Raw genomic sequence first — 23,438 nt, forward strand, 5'->3', positions numbered from 1 at the left:
TGAGCCGGGCGCGACCGTGCTCGCGTGTAAAAAGCAACCAAGTAACTAAAAAAAAACAATGTGGCGTCCTCCTTGTAGTGTGTACTGGTGTTAAAGACAATATACACTTCATTACACATGTAATATATCACTATATCCATGATTAAATGCTTTATAATTCCATGACAGTTTTGCAACGACACACGCACGTCCGTGTGCTTTATATAGATACTTAAACATGCAAAATGGTTTCCTTGGCTCGTTAGTGCGTGCTGATGATGGAAATAATGTACACTTCACTGCACATGTAATACATCACCATGTTGCTGAACATGGCCTTAAAGGCACTACCTAATCCCTTTTTATGTTTGATACTATGAAAACTGTTCTTGTTTTATTTTTGATACTAAGAATATCGTTTTATTTTAACTTTCTCATGGAATATTAATTTTGAACTACTTTTATATATATGTGTTTTCATCTCAAACATGTTATGATGGCAAAATGAACATTGGTCACTATTTTGCATGCAAAGAATGCAATAAACTGTATTGCATTCTTAAAATTTAAAACTGTTGTCATTATTAAGTGGTTTGTCTTTTTATATTGTTTATATATTGAGGGCACATCTTAACATGTATAATTAAACCTTAATTAAGCAAAAATATTGCTCCGGCTTGGCTGCACCAAATAATAATATAAATCCATTTAATAAAGTCAAAATACAAATAAGGCAACAAGAGAAGTATCCCACACTTCTCTTTTGTAAAATAAATTTTTACAGCAGATATGGGCATATATGATTTGCCTGAGAAGCTGGACAGGACAAAAAAAAATTAAGCAAAAATATGATTTATTCAGTTACTCGATTAATCGATCGTTATATTCGATTACTAAAATATTCGATAACTGCAGCTCTATTATATATATCTATGTGTGTGTATATATTTTTATTTTTATTTTTTCTGTATTTTATATACATGCACCTGGAGATAGGTTGATTGACAACACTAAATTGGCCCTCGTGTTTGAATGTGTGTGTGAATGTCTATCTGTGTTGGCCCTGCGATGGGGTGGGTGGCGAATTGTCCCGGGTGTACCCCGCCTTCTGCCCGCAGGCAGCTGGGATAGGCTGCAGCCCCCCGCGAACTCGAAAGGGACAAGCAGTAAAAGATGGATGGATGCATATATTTATTTTTTTCATACTGTAACGACCTGCTGTTGTTTATGTTTGTGTATTATTGATGTTCATTGATGTTTCCCATGTTAAAAGTTCAAGTTAAAGTACCAATGATTGTCACACACACACACTAGGTGTGGCAAAATTATTCTCTGCATTTGACCTATCACCCTTGATCACCCCCTGGGAGGTGAGGGGAGCAGTGAGCAGCAGCGGTGGCCGCGCCCAGCAATAATTTTTGTTGATTTAACCCCCAATTCCAACCTTTGATGCTGAATGCCAAGCAGGGAGGTAATGGGTCCCATTTTTATAGTCTTTGGTATGACTCGGCCGGGGTTTGAACTCACAACCTACCGATCTCAAAGTGGACACTCTAATCATGAACACATCGTGCCTGAATTGGCGCAGAACAAGGAAGCGTGTGTCTGGGACGCGGAGGCGGACGTTTGTGCATGGGAGGACATATGCGGAGTTGGGCCGGTTCGTAGCATTAGATTGGCAATAAAAGTAAAAATGAGCGTCAGACTTTGTGTGACTTCTTCTGCAGGCTACAATACATTATATTACTTTAATTTGTTTTTGGGTAAAAAACAAACAAACTCATTTGTAGAGTGTTGAGACTTTTATTTTGCCGTGACAGGCCGCCACGAGGAATTAAGGGTAAACCCTGAGGTGCGTTGCACAAACTAGTATGACAATGCCCACCAGAAATAGTAAATCACAATAATAGATTTTATTTGTTGCACACTTTGCTTTTTTTTAAAAATCCTGAAGTGCTACAGGTCAAACCAATATTCAAAACAACAAAAGCTTTTTTTTTAACAGTGCAACTATTTGTGAGTTATTTAAACAATAACTTGGTCAAAAGATTTAAGTGTGCGTAAAAATACTTTTTGAGCACATTCAACAATATCGCCTTAATGATAACTTTGATAATTTTGGTCACAATAACTGATATGAAATTTTTATATCACTTCATCCCTAGTCAGGTGAAATGTTGTGATGAGACCTGTCATTACAGTAAAAGGTCGTTTTTTTCGGCAATAAAAGCCTCAGGGTTACAAACCCAAGGTTGGAGCTCAAGTGCTATCTCTAAGGCATGTCTTTGCAGAAAGCAGCTGCATTACTTGGAAAGTCTTTCTGTACGTAGTTACATACATTTTGTGTGTGTGCGTGTGTTTTGTTTGACATCTTGTCATTCCTTCTTGCAGTTGAAGTACTGTTTGGTGAGTACTGTAGTCAAATACGTACCATACTTGTATTGTGCTTCGATTTTGGCTTAGACAGTATTGCAGTCATGACAGTATGGCCGAGTTGTTTCATTTTGATTAATCCTCCTCTCTGCAACCTTTTACTTTCATCTTCACTCGTGTTTGTTTTTATTCTGTCCTTTTCAGAAATCCCCCAAATCACTTAGTCTAAGCGGTTTAGTAAGAAGAAGCATTGTTGAACCAGTTCTTTGGGATAACACATATTTTATTAGTTATTTGTAAATGTTTTTAGGCATTCTGTGTTCTTGATTGACTTGACTGATGGATAAACCTTCATGTCTCTTCATGGCTGCTTCCCTCTCACTGATGTACTTGTAATTATAAAGACTCTGATGTGTTTTTCTCATATATGTGCCAACTGACGGGAATTGGGTAGAAGGTCATGTACCAACTCTAAATGAAAGTAATCGTTGTGAGTACATAATGTATTTTCTACTGATGGTCTCTAATTTAAGCCTAGTACAACAATCGGTTGGTCACAGCTGCCAAATAGACTTGTCCTCTTATTATGGCTCCTTCTAGTGTGTGTTAAAGAAATGATAACCTAAGTGCAACCTTTTATTGAATATAATTTAGTGATTAAAATGAGGGGGGCTTTTAAAAGCCCAGTAATGTTAAGCTTTGGTTTTTTTGTGTTGTTGTAGCAACTAGCAAATGGCATACAGGTATGGTTTGTTCTTGACAGACTCAAAAGACTTCTTTCGTTTGAAAATAATACCCTAGTTTATAGAGTGAGAGCCCTGTTGTGTTAATAGCGCTCCCATTACATTATGGAAGCTGACATGCTTTATATATATACTGTATGCAATTACTTTAACTGATAGAAAATTATATCGGGGAGCGTTTGACAAGAAAATTCCAAGAACTTGGTTTGGAACGGAAAGTGCTTTGCCCGCATTGCTCCTGTGTTCTCTGGCTGCTCTAATGTGTCACAAAGTGGCTAAGTTGACTCACACAGCTATCCCCGTGCTTTTAATGAGCCTTACAACCCAATTCAGTTCCATTAGCACAGCGGTGCCAGCAAAGCAAGTCACCAAGAATCCACATGCATGCATTGACACCTCACAAGTGCATATTTGTAAATAAAAATGTGTACTTCGGGGGGTAAAATTCAAAACTTTCTTCCTTAGTGTCTGCCTTGACATAGGTTGAACAATGGATTTGTTGGTTGGTGAGCAATTGAATTATGTGGCATTGATTGTTGATTGGTTGCATTGAAGAAAAAGCGTACTATTTGGCCCCAAACCATACTTGCCAACCTTGAAACCTCCGATTTCGGTAGGTGGGGGGAGGGGGGTGGGCGTGGTCGGGGTGGGACGGGGGCGTGGCCAAAAGGAGAGGAGTATATTTACAGCTAGAATTCACCAAGTCAAGTATTTCATAGATATACTTTCTGTGTGGAGTTTGCATGTCCTCCCCGTGACTGCGTGGGTTCCCTCCGGGTACTCCGGCTTCCTCCCACTTCCAAAGACATGCACCTGGGGATAAGTTGATTGGCAACACTAAATTGGCCCTAGTGTGTGGATGTGAGTGTGAATGTTGTCTGTCTATCTGTGTTGGCCCTGCGATGAGGTGGCGACTTGTCCAGGGTGTACCCCACCTTCCGCCCGATTGTAGCTGAGATAGGCTCCAGCGACCCCAAAGGGAATAAGCGGTAGAAAATGGATGGATGGATGGATATATATATATATATAAGAAATACTTGACGTTCAGTGAATTCTAGCTATATATATATATATATATATATATATATATATATATATATATATATATATATATATATATATATAGCTAGAATTCTAGCTATATATATATATATATATATATATATATATATATATATATATATATATATATATATTCTAGCTATATATATATAGCTAGAATTCACTGAACGTCAAGTATTTCTTATATATATATATATATAAGAAATACTTGACGTTTCTTATATATATATATATATATATATATATATATATAAGAAATACTTGACGTTCAGTGAATTCTAGCTATATATATATATATATATATATATACGTATATATATGTATTTTATTATATATATATATATATATATATATATATATATATATATATATAAAATAAATACTTGTACTACTTATTTTATTATATATATATATATATATATATATATATATATATATATAAATATATAAATAAATAAGAGAAGTACTTGAATTTCAGTGTTCATTTATTTACACATATACACACACAACACTCATCTACTCATTGTTGAGTTAAGGGTTGAATTGTTCATCCTTGTTCTATTCTCTGTCACTATTTTTCGAACCATGCTGAACATGATGATGCATTCTGTGTGGCACACACAAAAGTGCTTTCATCAAATGCACTAGATGGCAGTATTGTCCTGTTTAAGAGTGTCACAACATTGCTGTTTACGGCAGACAAACTGCTTTACAGTATACAAAAACGTGACTGCTGTTGTTGTGTGTTGTTGCCGCGCTGGGAGGACGTTAATGAAACTGCCTAACAATAAACCCACATAAGAAACCAAGAACTCGCCCTCCATCATTCTACAGTTATAACGTTATTGGGCAGGTATGCTGTTTATGTTGTAGGCCTGAATTTCGGGAGAAAATTTGTCCCGGGAGGTTTTCGGGAGAGGCGCTGAATTTCGGGAGTCTCCCGGAAAATCCGGGACGGTTGGCAAGTATGCCCCAAACACTAATTTGTGATGCGAAGAAGAAAAAGATGCTGTCCGATTGTCCACAGTGAGAAGTTGCAATATGTCCAGAAATATCTCCATATTGTCTGAACTACTCCAGGCAGCATTATTAAACTTATTAAAACATGGTCATTGAAGTAGGACTTCAGAACCTTGAGAGAGGCACTCTCATATAAGAACTGAACATTTATTGTCTCAATAATTCATCTAGTAAATGTAGTCAAATGTCTGGTCTGCTAATACAAAAATGTCACCAGACTACTGTATATGAGGGTGTTTTTTAAACTATTTCCTTTTTTTTTTTTTTCTCTTCCCCCGGCCTTCCTAGATCACCAATGTGACAGTGCCCTTCATGTTTAAGTATGCAGTGGACGAGCTTAACCAGATGTCGGGACACATGCTGAACCTGAACGATGCGCCAAGCACTGTGGCTACCATGGCAACGGCCATGCTGATTGGCTGTGAGTTTTAGACTTGTGTTGCACTAGCAGGTGCCGTGCTCATCAGAGGGGACTGTGGGACTGCCTATTATCTCCACGCTGACCTTTCTCCACGCACTCACATCAATGCCGCAGCACAACCGCTGCCTTGTCTTCATTTTATTTACATTATGTTGTCTGTATTTGAGACCACTTCAGTTTAATCCGCACACACGACACTGTGGACATTTTTCAGTGGTAACTAAATTCTTTGAAAGCAAATATTTAGACATCCATACATCTCTTTGGAATTTTTGCTATATCTTTTTAAAGCAGGTTTTTGACAGAGGCCAAGGATGTTTCTTTTTCCTCGTCCTGTTTGTATGCCTTGGTTTTTTTGTTTTGTTTTTTTTGTCCAAAGAGAACTTGTGCATAAAAGAGGAGTCAGAGGTGAGGTGGAGCTCTACGATGAAGTCCTCTTCTGATTAAAGTATTTTTTTCCCTGCACTGCTGATGAAAAGCATACATACATGGGGAAAATGATGACCCCACACCTACTGCAAGTCTCTCTGTGTTTGAGTGAGATCAGCTTAGATACACCATGTAGCCACTTATTTTAATGAGTCCACTTAGGTCTCTCTCTGGATGAATAATTGGAGCGCATGAACAGGACTCCATGCTGGAGGAATCAGAATAAAAAGAAGAATGCACGAGCCGCTGTTCCGGAATAGAATTGTATTTTTTGCCCCGTCTGCAATGCCCTGGCGCTGTCTTTGGTGGGGTGTGTAATTCTGCTGAAAGGGTGGCCCTGTGCTCATCCTACCTTGTCAGACGTCGACACATTGTTCATTTGATGAGTATTCCTATTTAACGCCACATTACTGCTCCACAAAGACTGGTGGGATGGAGAAATTATTGTCTGACTCGCATACAACAACCTTTATGTGGCTGTGAAATCACCACAAGAAGGTCAGGTGTTATTCAAACAGATTGATATTAGTTTGTGACAGTCAGCCTGCTTAATCTCCTATGTTTGTTTGTTGTTGTTGTTTTTTTTTTAACTAAAACGGTCACAGTTTTGTTCGTTCTCACAAAATGGTGAATTTTAAGACGACTCAGACTTAGACAAACATTATTGATCCACAAGGGAAATTGTTCCACACAGTAGCTCAGTTACAAAGGATGGAAAGGGTAAGGGTGGAAAGGATAATGCACATAAGGGCACAAAAAGAGGGAAAACAAAAGGTATAAAGTAGACAAAAAAGTACCATAATAGCAATAGCAACCTCTCTGCTCCACCTCTATGCCCCCACCCGGTCCCTCAGGTCAGCTGATCAGCTGATCCTGGAGGTACCCAAAACAAAGCGCAAGCTCAGAGGGGACAGAGCTTTCTCTGTTGCGAGTCCCAAACTCTGGAACGATCTCCCTCTCCATGTGAGACAGGCCCCTTCTTTCGCTATTTTTAAGACCCTTCTTAAAACCCATTTTTATTCACTGTCTTTTAACCCAGCATGAGACTTTGAACTGTTTTTAGCTTTTAACTTTTTGAACTGTTTTTAACTTTTAAACTGTTTTTATCTTACAAACTGTTCTTAGGGTAATTTATATTTAATTAATCACTCTACGGAGACAGCCCTCTCAAAAATGACTAATGATCTACTGCTAACGATGGATTCTGATGCGTCATCTATGTTGCTGCTTCTTGATCTTAGCGCTGCTTTCCATACCGTCGATCATAATATTTTATTAGAGCGTATCAAAACACGTATTGGTATGTCAGACTTAGCTTTGTCGTGGTTTAACTCTTATCTTACTGACAGGATGCAATGCGTCTCCCATAACAATGTGACCTCGGACTATGTTAAGGTAACGTGCGGAGTCCCTCGGGGTTCGGTTCTTGGCCCTGCACTCCTTAGTATTTACATGCTGCCGCTAGGCGACATCATACGCAAATACGGTGTTAGCTTTCATTGTTATGCTGATGACACCCAACTCTACATGCCCCTAAAGCTGACCAACACGCCGGATTGTAGTCAGCTGGAGGCGTGTCTTAATGAAATTAAACAATGGATGTCCGCTAACTTCTTGCAACTCAACGCCAAGAAAACGGAAATGCTGATTATCGGTCCTGCTAAACACCGACATTTATTTAATAATACCACCTTAACATTTGACAACCAAACAATTACACAAGGCGAATCAGTAAAGAATCTGGGTATTATCTTCCACCCAACTCTCTCCTTTGAGTCACACATTAAGAGTGTTACTAAAACGGCCTTCTTTCATCTCCGTAATATCGCTAAAATTCGTTCTATTTTATCCACGAGCGACGCTGAGATCATTATTCATGCGTTCGTTACGTCTCGTCTCGACTATTGTAACGTATTATTTTCGGGTCTCCCTATGTCTAGCATTAAAAAATTACAGTTGGTACAAAATGCGGCTGCTAGACTTTTGACAAGAACAAGAAAGTTTGATCATATTACGCCTATACTGGCTCACCTGCACTGGCTTCCTGTGCACTTAAGATGTGACTTTAAGGTTTTACTACTTACGTATAAAATACTACACGGTCTAGCTCCGTCCTATCTTGTCGATTGCATTGTACCATATGTCCCGGCAAGAAATCTGCGTTCAAAGAACTCCGGCTTATTAGTGATTCCCAGAGCCCAAAAAAAGTCTGCGGGCTATAGAGCGTTTTCTATTGGGGCTCCAGTACTATGGAATGCCCTCCCGGTAACAATTAGAGATGCTACCTCAGTAGAAGCATTTAAGTCTCATCTTAAAACTCATTTGTATACTCTAGCCTTTAAATAGCCCCCCTGTTAGACCAGTTGATCTGCCGTTTCTTTTCTTTTCTCCTCTGCTCCCCTTTTCCTTGAGGGGGGGGGGGGGCGGCACAGGTCCGGTGGCCATGGATGAAGTGCTGGCTGTCCAGAGTCGGGACCCGGGGTGGACCGCTCGCCTGTGCATCGGCTGGGAACATCTTTGCGCTGCTGACCCGTCTCCGCTCGGGATGGTCTCCTGCTGGCCCCACTATGGACTGGACTCTTACTATTATGTTGGATCCACTATGGACTGGACTCTCACAATATTATGTCAGACCCACTCGACATCCATTGCTTTCGGTCTCCCCTAGAGGGGGGGGGGGGTTACCCACATATGCGGTCCTCTACAAGGTTTCTCATCCCACTGGGGTGAGTTTTTCCTTGCCCGTATGTGGGCTTTGTACCGAGGATGTCGTTGTGGCTTGTGCAGCCCTTTGAGACACTTGTGATTTAGGGCTATATAAATAAAGATTGATTGATTGATTGATTGATGATATTTGCTTTTTAAATGTGTATTTTTATTTCTGTTTTAAATGTTATTTTTTAGTCTGTCCGTTTCTTTGTGGTGTACAGCCCTTTGTTTTTCAACTGTGCTTGTTTTTAAAGGGCTTTATAAATATAGTTGGTATGGTATGGTAATATAAAATATATATACTATATATACAAGTACAGCACAATAATGTCAAATGGCATTTGATGCAGGTTACTTTATGTCAGCCAGGGTTGTAATCGTGCCAAGTCAAAATATAATGTCATATTACGTTTGAGGATACCGAGCCAGAAAAGACAAAAATAAACATAAAAGATAGCTCTAGCTTACACCAGTGCTGTACATTAGCGCTGGATGCTGCAGAATACGACCCACAGTCTCCAATTTGCAGCAATGGTCCATTTTCTTGGTGCCCTCAGTCTCCTCTTAATCCTTGCCACAGCTCTGTATTAATGGTGACCATAGTTTCTTTTCATAACACCCAGTCCTGCAGTTTGAACCTCCTGCTGCTTTTCACAGCCGCTGTGTTTAACCGCCTGTGTCCTCTGCTATCCCAGATGGCTGCTCACGAGCCTGTGCAGCCCTCTTCAATGAGCTTCGAAACATGGTATTTGGCAAGGTGGCCCAGAGCTCCATCCGACGCATCGCCAAGAACGTCTTCCTCCATTTGCACAATCTGGATCTGGGCTTCCATCTCAGCCGCCAGACGGGAGCATTGTCCAAGGCCATCGACCGTGGCACCCGAGGCATCTCCTTTGTCCTAAGTGCCCTCATCTTCAATCTGGGTCCCACTGTCTTTGAGATGGGCCTCGTTAGTGCCATCTTGGTAATTTCTGTTTTGAGATCTATCTTTATGGTGTTTGTCGTGTAGGAAAGGACACTCTTAATAGTCTGTCTTTGGAGGGTGTTGTTAATATTTCAATGCGTAGCACCTTTCATTGCCTTGACACACTTTGAAGCAGATTGTCAGGAAATTAATTTCAGGATATTGTCTCATTTTCATTAGATGAATCCCCGTGTTCTTTGGGTGGCAACCCGCAGCCCATTAGCAACGATGATGAATCCCAAAGCTTTTGTCGCAGCTTAATGTCTTCCTGTAGAGTATGCCTCCCCACATTGGCACCACTAAAAGACTGGCTCATCTATAGCTTTGCCTTATTATTCCACTCTGGACCATAATGTCAGCTGGGCTGTAATGAGGACAAACTCCATTGCCCAAATAGCTAAGGCATTAGCACGATTAGTTCTTGAAGTTTCCCTTCCATTTGTAACACTCTATTTCAGAGTGCAATGGTCACTAACGCCGCACTCTCACTTGCGACACCAGCAATGGAGCATGTTGGTCTGATGTGCTTGCTTGACTCTGTTTCATGGGGCTCCTACGTTACGGTACATTAAATGCATTTTCCTCTACCTGCTTTTTGTCCTTTGCAGTTCTACAAGTGTGGTGGACAGTTCACGGCTGTGGCCTTGGGTACATTATCCACTTACACCCTTTTCACCATCCTCATGACACAATGGAGGTACAGTAATGATGAGCATGTCCGAAGTAATGTATTCCGATATGCAGCTTACGTTATTTCCGCATTGTTACAGATCCACTACCGCTTACAGCAGACCTGGGCAAAATACGGCCTGCGGGCCACATGCGGCCCATTAAGATTTTCAGTCCGGCCCGTAGGACGTTCTAAATAATTTTTTCAGACCTTTGACATCAAAAGTAGGGGTGTAGCGGTACACAAAAATTTTAGTTCGGTACGTACCTCGGTTTAGAGGTCACGGTTCGATTCATTTTCGGTACAGTAAGAAAACAACAAAATATACATTTTTTGGTTATCCATCCATCCATCCATCTTCTTCCGCTTATCCGAGGTCGGGTCGCGGGGGCAGCAGCCTAAGCAGGGAAGCCCAGACTTCCCTCTCCCCAGCCACTTCGTCCAGCTCTTCCTGTGGGACCCCGAGGCGTTCCCAGGCCAGCCGGGAGACATAGTCTTCCCAACGCGTCCTGGGTCTTCCCCGTGGCCTCCTACCGGTCGGACGTGCCCTAAACACCTCCCTAGGGAGGCGTTTGGGTGGCATCCTGACCAGATGCCCGAACCACCTCATCTGGCTCCTCACGATGTGGAGGAGCAGCGGCTTTACTTTGAGCTCCCCCCGGATGGCAGAGCTTCTCACCCTATCTCTAAGGGAGAGCCCCGCCACCCGGCGGAGGAAACTCATTTCGGCCGCTTGTACCCGTGATCTTGTCCTTTCGGTCATAACCCAAAGCTCATGACCATAGGTGAGGATGGAAACGTAGATCGACCGGTAAATTGAGAGCTTTGCCTTCCGGCTCAGCTCCTTCTTCACCACAACGGATCGATACAGCGTCCGCATTACTGAAGATGCCGCACCGATCCGCCTGTCGATCTCACGATCCACTCTTCCCTCACTCGTGAACAAGACTCCGAGGTACTTGAACTCCTCCACTTGGGGCAAGATCTCCTCCCCAACCCGGAGATGGCACTCCATCCTTTTCCGGGTGAGAACCATGGACTCGGACTTGGAGGTGCTGATTTTCATCCCAGTCGATTCACACTCGGCTGCGAACCGATCCAGTGAGAGCTGAAGATCCTGGCCAGATGAAGCCATCAGGACCACATCATCTGCAAAAAACAGAGACCTAATCCTGCAGCCACCAAACCAGATCCCCTCGACGCCTTGACTGCGCCTAGAAATTCTGTCTATAAAAGTTATGAACAGAATCGGTGACAAAGGGCAGCCTTGGCGGAGTCCAACCCTCACTGGAAACGTGTCCGACTTACTGCCGGCAATGCGGACCAAGCTCTGGCACTGAGCAAATGGGAGCGGACTGCCACAATCAGACAGTCCGATACCCCATACTCTCTGAGCACTCCCCACAGGACTTCCCGAGGGACACGGTCGAATGCCTTCTCCAAGTCCACAAAGCACATGTAGACTGGTTGGGCAAACTCCCATGCACCTTCAAGGACCCTGCCGAGAGTATAGAGCTGGTCCACAGTTCCACGACCAGGACGAAAACCACACGGTTCCTCCTGAATCCGAGGTTCGACTATCTGGCGTAGCCTCCTCTCCAGTACACCTGAATAGACCTTACCGGGAAGGCTGAGGAGTGTGATCCCACGATAGTTAGAACACACCCTCCGGTTCCCCTTCTTAAAGAGAGGAACCACCACCCCGGTCTGCCAATCCAGAGGTACCGCCCCTGATGTCCACGCGATGCTGCAGAGTCTTGTCAACCAAGACAGCCCCACAGCATCCAGAGCCTTAAGGAACTCTGGGCAGATCTCATCTACCCTTGGGGCCTTGCCACCGAGGAGCTTTTTAACTACCTCAGCAACCTCAGCCCCAGAAATAGGGATTTTTTGGTTATTTATTTACCAAACTTGTAAACAATGGTTTTATCCTTTAAACATTGGGAACACTATAACAATTCTGCCCACGTTAATCAACATTAAACTGCCGCAAGTTGTTGTTCAGATTAAATAAAATGACAAAACTTTTCTTCTACATATAGAAAGTGCAACATTAAACAGTTTCAAGTCAACTCATCATGCTTAATTTATTACAGCATTTGGGAAGCCTGTAGTTGATTTATATCACACACACACACACCGCACAATGAGCTAACACACACACACGGCAAAATGAGCTAACGTTATGCTAAAAGCTAATTAGCCTTCACCTCAAGCCAGGACTGCGAGCGAGCTGAGCTGCAGTTTGTTTCTAGAAGTTCAACGGGCTGATAGTGATGTTACTAGTAGTTGACTGGGAGGTGTTTATTATCATTTGGGGAGAGTCCGCTGCCTGATGCTCACCTGCTAAACACCTATCTGCTAATCCCACCGCAGAAGCACTGACTACATGCGCTCTGAATACGCACTGCTGATTGGCTATTACCGCTCTGAATACGCACTGCTGATTGGCTGTTACCGCTATGGTTGTAACCAATCAGATGGTTGTGTGGGTGGGACAATGCTGGGTGCTGTGTAGGAGACAGAGGCAGAAAGCAGAGCAGCTTGTTAAGACTTTAGCTTAGGAGGCTACTTCATATGTTCGTGTGGAAACTCGTTCGGTACACCTCCGAACCAAACCGGAACCCCCGTACCGAAACGGTTCAATACAAATACACGTACCCTTACACCCCTAATCAAAACTGTAGCTGCCATTATGATGTGCAGTGCTGTTTTTAAATGACTGTAAGTCTTGAACTATAGAAAGTATTTCAATGGGTGAAATCTGCGCTTTTGGGTGATGTACGAGTTATTACGTCAAAGCATTTCAGACGAGCAGGGTGGACGGGGTTTGTTTTCAGAGCAGCCAGCCCGAAAACGCGTGTGTCAGGAACAGATGCGGAAGCAGATTTGTACAACAAAGTTCTGCATAAAAGTGATAATATATCACATTGTAGGTGTTAATTACCCATTACATGCATATTTTTCTGTTTTTTAAATTTTTGTTGATTGTAAAAGATGTCTATCGAGGAGCTGGTCTGAGAAGTAAGAGAGGAGCGACGTTCATATGTTGTTAATATTCAGTGTTTTATTGGTTATAGTTAATATTGTAAACCCCACTTTCTTTATTTTAATGCACATTTTGGGTGTCCCATTCAGTAAAAAACTGTAAAATTCCTTTACGGTTTTTTGAAGTGCTCTGTCATAACGTTTTTAGAACTCTATCAGACATTGTGACTTTTGTTATTAGTGTTCCTGGAAAAAAAAGGGACCCAAACACACATACTGTACAGCATATGTTGACAGCTAAATGTGTATGTATCATTTATACACACATACACATTGGCCCCCCAGACACATTTTTTTCTCTCAAGTGAAAATATTTACCCAGGTCTGGCTTACAGCAAAGGTGTGCATAGTATACAGTCACAATATGGTACATCACATATTTCCGGTTTCTCATTACATGTCCGAAAAACGAGTAGGAACAAGCAGAGCTTGTTTAATCCTACTCCTTGTCCGTTTCATAGCAATTTATAACAAAAAATTGTTAAACTTCCCGTACTCAATCTGTTAAAAATACAAATACAAACCCCGTTTCCATATGAGTTGGGAAATTGTGTTAGATGTAAATATAAACGGAATACAATGATTTGCAAATCCTTTTCAACCCATATTCAGTTGAATGCACTACAAAGACAACATATTTGATGTTCAAACTCATAAACTTTTTTTTTTGCAAATAATAATTAACATGTGCCAAAGTAGTTGGGAAAGGGCATGTTCACCACTGTGTTACATGGCCTTTCCTTTTAACAACACTCAGTAAACGTTTGGGAACTGAGAAGAAACATTTTTGAAGCTTCTCAGGTGGAATTCTTTCCCATTCTTGCTTGATGTACAGCTTAAGTTGTTCAACAGTCCGGGGGTCTCCGTTGTGCTATTTTAGGCTTCATAATGCGCCTCACATTTTCAATGGGAGACAGGTCTGGGCTACAGGCAGGCCAGTCTAGTACCCGCACTCTTTTACTATGAAGCCACGTGGATGTAACACATGGCTTGGCAATAAGCAGGGGCGTCCATGGTAACGTTGCTTGGATGGCAAAATATGTTGCTCCAAAACCTTTGTTCCTTTCAACATTAATGGCGCCTTCACAGATGTGTAAGTTAACCATGTCTTGGGCACTAACGCACCCCCATACCATCACAGATTCTGGCTTTTCAACTTTGCGCCTATAACAATCCAGATGGTTCTTTTCCTCTTTGGTCCAGAGGACACGACGTCCACAGTTTCCAAAAACAATTTGAAATGTGGACTCGTCAGACCACAGAACACTTTTCCACTTTGTATCAGTCCATCTTAGATGAGCTCAGGCCCAGCGAAGCCGACGGCGTTTCTGGGTGTTGTTGATAAACTGTTTTCGCCTTGCATAGGAGAGTTTTAACTTGCACTTACAGATGTAGCGACCAACTGTAGTTACTGACAGTGGGTTTCTGAAGTGTTCCTTAGCCCATGTGGTGATATCCTTTACACACTGATGTCGCTTGTTGATGCAGTACAGCCTGAGGGATCAAAGGTCACGGGCTTAGCTGCTTACGTGCAGTGATTTCTCCAGATTCTCTGAACCCTTTGATGATATTACGGACCGTAGATGGTGAAATCCCTAAATTCCTTGCAATAGCTGGTTGAGAAAGGTTTTTCTTAAACTGTTCAACAATTTGCTCACGCATTTGTTGATAAAGTGGTGACCCTCGCCCCATCCTTGTTTGTGAATGACTGAGCATTTCATGAAATCTACTTTTATACCCAATCATGGCACCCACCTGTTCCCAATTTGCCTGCACACCTGTGGGATGTTCCAAATAAGTGTTTGATGAGCATTCCTCAACTTTATCAGTATTTATTGCCACCTTTCCCAACTTCTTTGTCACGTGTTGCTGGCATCAAATTCTAAAGTTAATGATTATTTGCAAAAAAAAAAAAGTTTATCAGTTTGAACATCAAATATGTTGTCTTTATAGCATATTTAACCTAATATGGGTTGAAAATGATTTGCAAATCATTGTATTACGTTTATATTTACATCTAACACAATTTCCCAACTCGTATGGAAACGGGGTTTGTAGATAAATACAATAATAATAATAATAAACAGCTGACATAGGCTGCAGCGACCCTGAAAAGGACAAGCAATATAAAATGGATGGATGGATAAATGATATATAAATAATAATAAATTAATAAATAGGGTTCTCGTAAATAAGTAGTTAAGTTGTGGTTCACATAATGAGATGAATAGGATTTTCATCCCCTCTTATCGATCACATGGATATGATCAAGTAAACAAAAGGTTAAGTAGAGTACAAATGGCCCCCACATCCTTGCATTTCTCTGTATTTGGCACTCGTTGGAAAACGTTTGGACACCCCTGGCTTCCATAATGAGAAAAGTGATCTCATTGCTTGTTTCTGCACACAGGACGCGCTTTCGCATAGAAATGAACAAAGCAGACAACGAAGCAGGCAACGCCGCTATCGACTCCCTGCTTAACTACGAAACTGTTAAGGTGAGATCACATGTGCTTGCATGCACACAAGTGTATACACATGTGCCTACACGTCAGCCCTATTTCCAACTCCTCCTTTCGCCCCTCTTTTCTTTCTTTTTTTCTTTTTCTACTCACTTATATTTGACTGGAATATTGCTTATGCTGAATATAAACACATGCATGTATTTTAATGACGATCATATTAAGCAAAAACACATGTAGTCACACTTATAGGTGCTATGCAAAGGCCTCAAGGTACAGCTTGACCCAGATCAGTTGAGTCTCTTCACACATTTTTACATAATTGGTCTTAAAACAGAAACATTGATTGTCTTCAATGAGTGCTGGCCAGGAAGTCAATATCTATTATGCTCCCTGTATGTGATTGTGGGGTGATTAAATTATCATATAATGATACTCCACTAACCGTATCTAAGCAGATGGCTCTTGATTTCTTTGTCAAAGGCCCTCATTTGCAAGATTTTTTATTTAAAACAATTACAACATTATGATTGCGGCAAACACTAAATGCATCCATTTAATAAAGTTAAATACAAATAAGGCAACAAGAGAAGTATCCCACGCTTCTCTTTTGTAAAGCAATTCTGTACACATCAACAATTTGATTTGCCTGAGTGACTGCACAGGACAGGATGAAAAAGAAAAAGAAAAAGATTGCCCCTTTTGAAGGTATTGATCAGTGGTCCCCAAACTACGGCCCGCGGGCCGGATACGGCCCCCCCAGCGTCCAAAATCCGGCCCGCGGGAAGTCCCAAGTAAAAAAAAAAATAAAGTTATTTTTTTTTCATTATTATTATTTTTTTTAATTTGTCCTCACTAGTCCATTTTCTACCGTCTCCTAGCCACTCAGGCAAATCATATTGTCTAAAAATGCATTTTACCATCGATAACGTGATATGCAGCAAGTGCGCTCTTTAAGTCAATTAGTGCGCGAGGAATATATATATATATATATATATATATATATATATATATATATATATATATATATATATATATGTATATGTATATGTATATGTGTGTGTGTCTATATATATATATATATATATATATATATATATCTTTATATATATATATATATATGTCGATTATATATATATATATATATATATATATATATATATATATCGACATATATATATATATATATATAAAGATATATATATATATATATATATATATATATATATATACATACACATATATATATACACACACACATATATATATATATATATATATATATATATATATATATATATATGTGTGTGTATATATATATGTGTATGTATATATATATATATATATATATATATATATATAATCGACATATATATATATATAAAGATATATATATATATATATATATATACATACAGATATATATATGCACATATACATATATATATACACATATACATACATATATATATATACATGGACATATATATATACACACATATAGACATACATACATACATACACATATACATATATATATATATATATATATATATATATACATATATACATGGGCATATACATATATACACACACACACACACATTTACATATAATACACACACACATATATATATATATATATATATATATATATATATATATATATATATATATATATATATATATATATATATATATATATATATATATATATATATATATAGCGGCCCCCAGCCAAATTGTTTTACCCCAATGCGGCCCCAGAGTCAAAAAGTTTGGGGACCCCTGGTATTGATCAACAGAAAAAATAGTTACCTTGTTAACTCTTGAAATTACCGCAATGCTTATTTCTATGTTACAGTAAATAAAATGTTGAAATAAGTGGTATCCAAATACTGGTTTAAAAGTTTCAGAATCAATGCAACATTTATTATTAGCCATGTATTGAGTTAGTCACTGTTTTATTGACCCATTATCATTATATATATATACTGTATCATTTGATTAACTGCCCTTGTGTTTTTGCTTTCCATATTGCTTTAAACTTTCTTTCTGGTTTGGATAACATACATTTTTGCCTTGTTCTGTCTTGAACCTGTTTCTCTGCATCCCCGACGTGTATGCACACACACACAAAAAATCACCACGCCGGCAGGTTCCAGAGGCTTTTTGTTCACTGCTCCAGATATATTTTGGTACTCGTGCCATTTCCTTTGCTGTTACTTTGCGTTCTGTTTTCTTTTTACATTTTGTTCTGTTATTTTGTGTCATCTATGTCAATGTGGCCAAATTTAGCATCAATCTGAGCTGTGAGTGCATATGTAATTAGATCTCCGCCCACTCAGAAATCCGTTCCACTTTCACAAAGGGCGAGATGAGAAACCTGAATATGGTGCCTTGCGCTGCTTCTGTTTGTTTTTGTGCTGTATTTCCCTCTCTCTGTATAACAACCCCCCACTCGGATCCCCTGCTTTTGCCTATATGCCAATCTGTGGTACGTCCTCTGCTGCACAGCTGGTAGCTAACAGATCGCCCACTTTGGCAAAGCAGAAAAACAATAGAGCAACTAAACAAACAGTAGTGTTTGTCAGTCAGTGGGTAATTGGTGCCCAAATGAAGGAGGAAGCGTGTTATTGTAATAGTTTTATTTGCTGTATTTAAGCAGTGGGCTTGTAGCAGATTGATGACACTTTTTTCTTAAAGGGGCTGTTTGCAACTTGCTCACTGTTGCATTGTCAAACCAACAAATCTAGCTTATTTTACCATTAGTGGTTTAACAAAACATATATTTTTAAATGGTCTGTATTTTTCACATTTACTAAATACAGTATATTGAATAAAATATCGGTTGTATGTCCGAGGAATGCGTTTGGCATTCAGGCTTGTCACTCACCTCTGTCTGGGCCACATGTGCTCAGGGAGCGCATGCATACACACAAAAGCCACTAACAATTGATTATTTGTTGTTGTAAAGTCAGACTATACATTCAACGATTGCTACCGTTAGCAAGCCACATTGCTATTAAAGCAAATGCTTACGCACAACTTTAGTTACGTCATTACATGCTTAAAGCCGTAAGAGGGCGGTATATAATGCTTAAAATTAGGGCTCTCAAATTTAACCAGTTAATGCATGTGATTAATCACACAAAAATGATCGAATTAATCCATGTATCAATGCATATTAATAACCCAATTTATTTTGAAACCACATGCTCTTTTATTTTTACATATAGTTCTAACTTATATCTGTTCTAATTGATATCTGTCAGTAGACTCCATATGGAAGCGCTAAAACTACAACATGGCTGACGGGTAGGGGACGCAGTCGAAGTGGAGGCACATAAATAATAGGGCTGTGAATCTTTGGGTGTCCCACGATTCAATTCAATATCGATTCTTTTTATTAAATTGATTTTTTTCGATTCAACGCGATTCTCGATTCAAAAACGATATTTTTATTATATTCTCTATTCATTCAATACATAGGATTTCAGCAGGATCTACCCCAGTCTGCTGACATGCAAGCAGAGTAGGGCTGCAACAACTAATCGATTAAAATCGATTATAAAAATAGTTGGCGATTAATTTAGTCATCGATTCGTTGGATCTATGCTATGCGCATGCGCAGAGGATCCATCCATCCATCCATCCATCCATCCATCCATCTTCTTCCGCTTATCCGAGGTCGGGTCGCGGGGGCAGCAGCCTAAGCAGGGAAGCCCAGACTTCCCTCTCCCCAGCCACTTCGTCCAGCTCCTCCCGGGGGATCCCGAGGCGTTCCCAGGCCAGCCGGGAGACATAGTCTTCCCAACGTGTCCTGGGTCTTCCTCGTGGCCTCCTACCGGTCGGACGTGCCCTAAACACCTCCCTAGGGAGGCGCTCGGGTGGCATCCTGACCAGATGCCCGAACCACCTCATCTGGCTCCTCTTGATGTGGAGGAGCAGCGGCTTTACTTTGAGCTCCCCCCGGATGACAGAGCTTCTCACCCTATCTCTAAGGGAGAGCCCCGCCACCCGGCGGAGGAAACTCATTTCGGCCGCTTGTACCCGTGATCTTGTCCTTTCGGTCATAACCCAAAGCTCATGACCATAGGTGAGGATGGGAACGCAGATCGACCAGTAAATTGAGAGCTTTGCCTTCCGGCTCAGCTCCTTCGTCACCACAACGGATCGATACAGCGTCCGCATTACTGAAGACGCCGCACCGATCCGCCTGTCGATCTCACGATCCACTCTTCCCTCACTCGTGAACAAGACTCCGAGGTACTTGAACTCCTCCACTTGGGGCAAGATCTCCTCCCCAACCCGGAGATGGCACTCCACCCTTTTCCGGGCAAGAACCATGGACTCGGACTTGGAGGTGCTGATTCTCATCCCAGTCGCTTCACACTCGGCTGCGAACCGATTCAGTGAGAGCTGAAGATCCTGGCCAGATGAAGCCATCAGGACCACATCATCTGCAAATAGCAGAGACCTAATCCTGCAGCCACCAAACCAGATCCCCTCAACGCCTTGACTGCGCCTAGAAATTCTGTCCATAAAAGTTATGAACAGAATCGGTGACAAAGGAGAGGATACATTTTTTATTTTTTTTAACCTTTATTTATAAACTGCAACATTTACAAACAGCTGAGAAACAATAATCAAAATAATAGGGGTGTAACGGTACGTGTATTTGCATCGAACCGTTTCGGTACGGGGGTTTCGTTTCGGTGTGGAAGTGTACCGAACGAGTTTCCACATGGACATATTAAGTAGCGTACTGCACGTTGTGTAAACAATACTCAAAACGCCGGACATTTGAGGCATTTAAGAAACTCCGCCCCGACAGCTCCGCAAAAGAGGACATGTCCGGTGAAAAGAAGACGTATGGTCAGTCTATCGTAGCCCGTTAGCTGCTCGCATGCTAGCAAAAGAGGACTAGCAGCGATCGGTTTCACCGGACGTGAAACCGGTTGCTACTAGCATGCTAGCAGCTAACGGGCTAGGTCCTGACCATACGTCCTCTTTTCACCGGACATGTCCTCTTTTGCGGGGCTGTCGAGCGGTGTTTCTTAAATGCCTCAAATGTCCAGAGTTAGGGCTGCGTGTATTCAGGGTTAAGAAGGTTAAAAACACAAGGAATTGTGCGTGCAGCAGCATTGGTGAGGGAGGGGGAGAGACAGAGAGAGCGAGAGAATTGTGATAAACGCGCATGCGTCGTCAGGCTCTGCTTTTTATCCATAGATTTATCACATTTAATTTTTTATTATCTATAGCAGGGGTGTCAAAAGTGTGCATTTTTGTGACATTTTCCTTGTTTTATTTGGCAAGCTGAAAGAACATGGCGCCAGTATGCTGTTTTTTTTCAATAAAATACTGGAAAGGATAGAAATGTAGTTTGTCTCTTTTATCCGATTAATCGTAGTAATAATCGACAGATTAATCGTTAGTTGCAGCTTCTTCCCCAGGGCCATAACCATCCTGAACGGACTGCCCCATTGTCCCTCATAACTGCCTTCTCTTCGGTGCAATAACCCATTCCACCAACCACCCTGTTTTTGTTTTGTTTTTTCATGTATATATTCATTTCACACCATATTCATTGCACTTCTACATTTTTTAAATTTTTATATATTTGCACATTGTTTTTCTAGCATGCACACATCGCACTGTATGGAATGGCCTCAATCTCGTTACCTTGCGTAATGACAATAAAGCTGATTCTGATTCTAAAGTAGAGTAGTAGATTTTTGTAAAAAGCTTGTATAATTGTAAAGGACAATTTTTTTTCCAACTGATTGCAATAATGTACATTTGTTTTAACTATTAAATGAACCAAAAATATGACTTATTTTATCTTTGTAAAAATATTGGACACAGTGTGTTGTCAAGCTTATGAGATGCGATGCAAGTGCAAGCCACTGTGACACTATTCATTTTAATTTTTTAAATTTTTTTTATTTTTATAAATGTCTAATGATAATGTCAAGGGGGGATTTTTAATCACTGCTATGTTGAAAGTGTTACTAATATTGATACTGTTGTTGATAATCATTTTTGTTTCACTACTTTTGGATTGTTCTGTGTCATGTTTGTGTCTCCCCTCAATTGCTCTGTTTATTGCAGTTCTTAGTGTTGCTGGGTCGGGTTTGGTTTTGGAATTGGATTGCATTGTTATGGTATTGCTGTGTATTGTTTTGTTGGATTGATTAATAAAGAAAAAAAGAAAAAAAAATAGATTTTTGAAAAATGAGAATCGATACTGAATCGTACAACGTGAGAATGGCGATTTTAATTCGAATCGATTTTTTCCCCACACCCCTAGTAAATAACATTGCCTACAAAACAACACATCCCAAAGAGACAGTCAGAAAGCGGCTTGAAGACGCTGTTTAAAAATAAATAAATAAATAAACATTTTTATCAAAGAACCACCATGACATTTTATGTAGACCACAATAAAGTGTTTTAAATGTCTAAAAAAATATATATGGCTACTTTTAAAACACATTGCGAAGTTACTGGTAGCATCTGTGTAAAGGTTGCAAACAGCCCCTTTAAGTGATAGCTGTACTGTTAGTCAAAATAAATAATGCTGGATCAGCAGGTAAGAGAATTACATTTTGTAAGTGTTAAGCTGCCGTAAATGTTAACAAATAGAATATTCTGCTCTGATTCTTGCTCAACCTTAACAGTATATATAAAACCTGTCCTTTCTTTTGTACCCTTTAAGATTATTTGACTTCTCTAAAAGCCTTACATTTTTATCACTCTATGGATTTCTTTTCATTACCTCCCTAATTATCATTCAGTGGGAAGTGTAAGAAAATACAGACATGAAAAAGTGCTTTAGTGGCCAACAGAGAGCCAGACTACACTCAGAGCAGTCACTGAGAACAAATGCATGCTTGATGTGGGCTGCACTAAAGTGTCGGTCTGCCTGACACCGCACTCCATGGTTCCTTAACCTCTTACCCGAATCATATTGTCTTTCTCTCTCGTTCTCCCTCAACTAGGGATGTCCCCATCCAGGTTTTTGCAGTTCCGATCCGATACCGATATTGTTTTTGCACTTCCAATCCGATACCGATACTGACCGATAATGGTCTATCCGAGCATGTATTAAAGTTTAAAGTTATTTAGCCTACTTAGTTGTCAGAATCATGTTGAAAAGGGTTTTAGTACTCTTGATAACAACTAGCCAGCTGAATTAGAGGAGTTTGAATAATACACAATGGTTGGTAACAAGAAACTGACCTGTTTATTCAAGGATAAACACAAAATAGACAAAATTATACATGACAAACAGAAATGGCATCATTGAACTAGGGCTGGGCGATATGGCCTATTTTAAGGCCATATTGCGATATATATGTGGATATTTTGCCTTAGCCTTAAATGAACACTTGATGCATATAATCACAGCAGTATGATGATTCTATGTGTCTACATTAAAACATTCTTCTTCATACTGCATTAATATACGGTATGCTACTTTTAAACTTTCACGCAGAGAAGGAAATCACAACTAAAAAAAAAATCACAATTTTTTTCATACGGTGTTGATCTG

The 23,438-nt window shown here is 40.3% G+C and overlaps 1 protein-coding gene across 1 annotated transcript in view; it reads left to right on the forward strand.

Annotated features, from left to right (window-relative positions):
* abcb7 (ATP-binding cassette, sub-family B (MDR/TAP), member 7) overlaps positions 1-23,438 on the forward strand; it is an 83,740-nt gene that overhangs the window by 28,927 nt on the left and 31,375 nt on the right. The window contains exons 5-8 of the mRNA XM_061927601.2: positions 5,466-5,598; positions 9,432-9,700; positions 10,309-10,397; positions 15,829-15,916. Of these exons, the coding sequence (XP_061783585.1) occupies positions 5,466-5,598; positions 9,432-9,700; positions 10,309-10,397; positions 15,829-15,916 (579 nt within the window). The remainder of the gene's footprint in view (positions 1-5,465; positions 5,599-9,431; positions 9,701-10,308; positions 10,398-15,828; positions 15,917-23,438) is intronic.

This window comes from Nerophis lumbriciformis, linkage group LG35 (assembly GCF_033978685.3).
Source record: "Nerophis lumbriciformis linkage group LG35, RoL_Nlum_v2.1, whole genome shotgun sequence".
NCBI lineage: Eukaryota > Metazoa > Chordata > Actinopteri > Syngnathiformes > Syngnathidae > Nerophis > Nerophis lumbriciformis.